The 3,780-nt window shown below is 52.2% G+C and overlaps 1 protein-coding gene across 1 annotated transcript in view; it reads right to left on the bottom strand.

The window, feature by feature from the left end:
• Positions 1-3,780, bottom strand: part of PIGO (phosphatidylinositol glycan anchor biosynthesis, class O) — a gene marked incomplete at its 5' end in the record, with an annotated part of 11,947 nt that overhangs the window by 3,720 nt on the left and 4,447 nt on the right. Inside the window, 4 exon segments of the mRNA XM_010083433.1 lie at position 1; positions 4-661; positions 2,545-2,718; positions 3,200-3,359. The exon segment at position 1 is cut by the window's left edge and continues 896 nt beyond it. Coding sequence (XP_010081735.1) covers position 1; positions 4-661; positions 2,545-2,718; positions 3,200-3,359 — 993 coding nt within the window.

Here is a 3,780-nt window from a genome sequence, read left to right as displayed (position 1 = left end):
CTCGGGCCTCGGCCACCACAAAGCTATCGGAGAACATAGCACCGCAGCGGAAGAGCAGAATGGCCATGGGGAAGGCCAGGCCCAACCATGCTCGTAGCCTCTGCCTCAGGCCAGTGCTGGCCAAGGGTGGCTGACTGCCCACCAAACGGGCTCGCTTGGGATGCCGGCCCCACCAGTGCCAGAAAAAACCCAGCTGAGAAGCAGCGGCTGCCGATGATGACACCAGGAGGAGATCCAGCCCCTCCTGGGTGAACACATGGGCCAGCTCAAGCAGAACAGCCACCACAAGCCCCCAAAGCAGTGGGTACAGGAGGCAGCTGCGATAGAAAGAGTCCGATGCTGTGGCCAGCTCTGAGGCCATGTAGCAGAGCAAGCAGGAAGTGGCAATAAGGGTGCAGCCCCCCACCATACGCAGGGGATGGAAGCGGGCCCAGGACTGCGTGCACACAGCCCGTGCCTCCCGCAGATAGAGCTGGAAGCGACTGATGAGGCTTCCCAGCTTGGACTCCAGCTCCGGAGGCACCAGCGTCGCCCCCTGCACCTGGGCCAAGAGCCGAGTGTGCTCCTCCACAGCACCGGAGAAGAGCTCCTGCAGGTGCTGGAGGTGCTCTGCTGGCAGGTCCTGAGCCACCAGCGAGTACGAGTGCAGGAAGCGATCCACCTATGGGAGACAGGACACAGGGTCAGACAGTGGCACTGGGACCACTGGGAATGGGATTCACTGCCTCACACAGCCCCTTCAGAACGGAAACAGCCAACCCCTGCCCTTGCCAGGACAGACTTGTCCGCAGCCGCAACACCCAGAGCTGGTCACCCAAATCCAGCATGTGACTGGCAGGAGACACAATCCCTCTGCCAAAGTGACATCCCTCTCAAGTGATGTATCCATCCCGACAGCCACACTGACTCCTCTCAGTTCTTCACCTGCAACTCTGGTAAAGTGCATCACTAAGGGGTTTTCTACAGTCTTTGGTAACAATAAGGCAAACATCCCCCAGAAGTTCAAGTCATTACTAGCAGTAATCAGAACTCGATGTCAATTTTTACATTGTTTGTCTGAGGATAGGCATCAAATTCAAGAGTTTATAGTGGATCAAATCAAACTGCTCCCTCTTCTTCAATGCAAGCACATTAAACCCCTGTACCATAGGCTACAAGAGCTCGTTCTGCTTCCTACTTCAAGAGGAACACAGGCAGCTATGATCCCAAAGTCATTAAAAAAAAAAAAAAAAAAAGCCTTACCAGGGCATTACCATGGCAGGGGACCTGTACAAACATGCAACTGCACAGCAGCACAGATCTGCTCAAGCCCCAAAACACACCAATACCTCCATATGCCTTCTCAGAGCACAGGCAGAATCAGCCTGCAGCTGCCCATGAATGGCAAACATATGCACCAGCTCCCTCACAGGCCTAGTATACAAAAGCTTCTTCAACATCAACGTGATCACACCAGAAACCTCCTCAGACAAATGAGTGCAAATATCTAAACATGCAGGACTGGAAAACATCAGTTCCTAAAAGATGATGATCAATATCCTCAGTGAGTAACGGACAGTAACACACACTACCATCTCTAAATGAAAAAGCACTCTGCTACTCTAGAAATGCACAGCAGAGGCTGAACATTTCTGTCTTCCCATCAGCAAGCATATCCTCTCCAGCTCCTCGCTGACTCGCACCAGTGGTGTCCAGCTGCCACACCAAGGAGCTGGCTGGCAGCTGCAGGAGTCATTCTTGTGCTCTTAGCAATTCAGGGGTCCCTCAAAAGCAGACTCACACTTCAGTGAGACACATGCCTTGCAATGTGTGTGGCAAATCTGGTTCTGCAGCATGCCCAGAGGAACAACAGACAGTTCTCATGTCCTCCATAGAGCCTCTGGCTTGCCCTGGCACATGGCCTGCTCCATTGCCTGGGCTGCTTTTATACTCGTATAGTCAATCTCATTCAAATTTTGCCATTCAGCTCTTGGGGTTCTGTATTTCGTTGCACTTGGTGTAAACTGTTCCTTCTCTATGCCACTTTACTGTCACCTATTACATGGTGTTTCTCTTATTTAGTCCTTCGTTACTGTTTTCCTCCTGCCACTGATCTAGAATAGCTTTCTAGCTAACACTATTTCTCCTCCAAAATTGAAGCAGTGTCAAAACATCCATTTGTACTTTTGAATCTCCATTAATGAGACTTGCCCCTAGTTGTCTTCAGCCTTGAGGAACCAGGCTCACCACCAGCCTCCCCAGTTACCAAACCCACGGCTGACCGCTTGGGACCAACTGAAGTGAATGCCACCTTCCTGGCCAGTATCCTCCACGTGACAGCACTCACCACCAACCACTACACAGGTATCTCTCTTTTCTCTTTTGGGAAAATAGTGTCACCTTTTACTGGAGCAAACACTGCAAGGACATAACTCTTCAAAATAAGTTGCCCATGAAGGTAACACCATGTCACTGCCCCACCTCCACCAAACAGAAGAGGTTTGTGCTTAAAAAGCCATTCATTCTCATCTCTAGTTCAATGGGGAGGCCTACTGTAGGCCATACCTGCTTGGCATTGATGTGATAGACCGAGAGCTGCTGCAAGGCTGCAGACACAGCGTCACCATCCCCAGAGAACAGCTCAGCCATCACCTCCCCGATGTTACTGTAAGGGATGGGAACACCCAGCAGCAGGGCCACAGTGGGCACCAGGTTCACCTGGGGAACGGCCTCAGGCTCCTGGAGAGACAGGGGAGGAATCAGAAATTGGGAAAGAACACAGCAATGCAGCTTCTCACTCAGGCTAGAGGATGATGGGGAAGATACCTCTGTTCAGAGGGGAACCTGGGGAAGCCAGGAGTGGGAAAACACTGAGGAACGCAAAGGCCCAGCTCTGCCCTCCCCAAGTGCCCTGTGGTGGGGAGGATGCCTGCTGGGAGCTGCAGGTGCTTGGGCATGGCCCTGGCTGTCTAACAGCACACTTGGCCCCGCTCAAACACCCCTCACAGCTGGAGGGGCCTGAACATGGGTCCCAAACACCTCAGTCACCAGCATCCTGTGTCAGCATTTCCACTCTTCTCTCTGGAAAAGTGACAGACTCCCCACCTCTCTCAATCTAAACAATCCCAATCAAACCTGTCACTCTCTGTAACCCCAGGATGCAGTTTTCACTCCGGCCTACACCTCAGGCAGTGACAGCTAAGAATCAGCTTCTTCTCACCTCTGGAGGGCCAGTGCCAAATAGGGGTGTTTTGCTGTACACAAACAGGGCTGCATTCACTTCCTTCTCGCTGTCGCCACCATGGTCTCCAGTCTCTGTCATGCCATGGTCCCCAGCCACCAGAAGAAGGGTGTCATTCCCCAGGTGATCCACCAAGGACCTGTCATTGGGATAAGGAAGTTCAGCTCCTATCTGGGCTGAGTCCCAGATAGCCCCATGTCCTGGGTTAAGCTGAGACAGAGTTACTTTCTTCATAACAGCTAGCAAGAGGCTGTGCTTTGGATTTGTGCTCAGAAGAAAGCTGATAAAAAGTGATGTTTACACGGCTGACAAGGTCTTTCAGCTTCTCTGGCTGTCTGCAAACAGGAGAAGCTGGGAGGGAGCACAGCCCCAGTTACTAGCCCAGGATTTGATCTTAGGTTCAGGATTGAGACCCAAAGTGGCCAATAATCTATTCCATAACATACACATCATGCCCAGTATATAGGTGAGGACCCTCCGGAAGATCGGCCTTTTTGGTTCTGGATCTCTTTGGCTCTGGGTCATCTCGCTCCAGGCGGTCGCTCTCCTACGGCCTTCCC

The sequence above is a fragment of the Pterocles gutturalis genome, unplaced genomic scaffold (genome assembly GCF_000699245.1).
Source record: "Pterocles gutturalis isolate BGI_N339 unplaced genomic scaffold, ASM69924v1 scaffold41855, whole genome shotgun sequence".
NCBI classification, from domain to species: domain Eukaryota; kingdom Metazoa; phylum Chordata; class Aves; order Pterocliformes; family Pteroclidae; genus Pterocles; species Pterocles gutturalis.
This window is presented reverse-complemented; position numbering and strand designations above follow the sequence as displayed.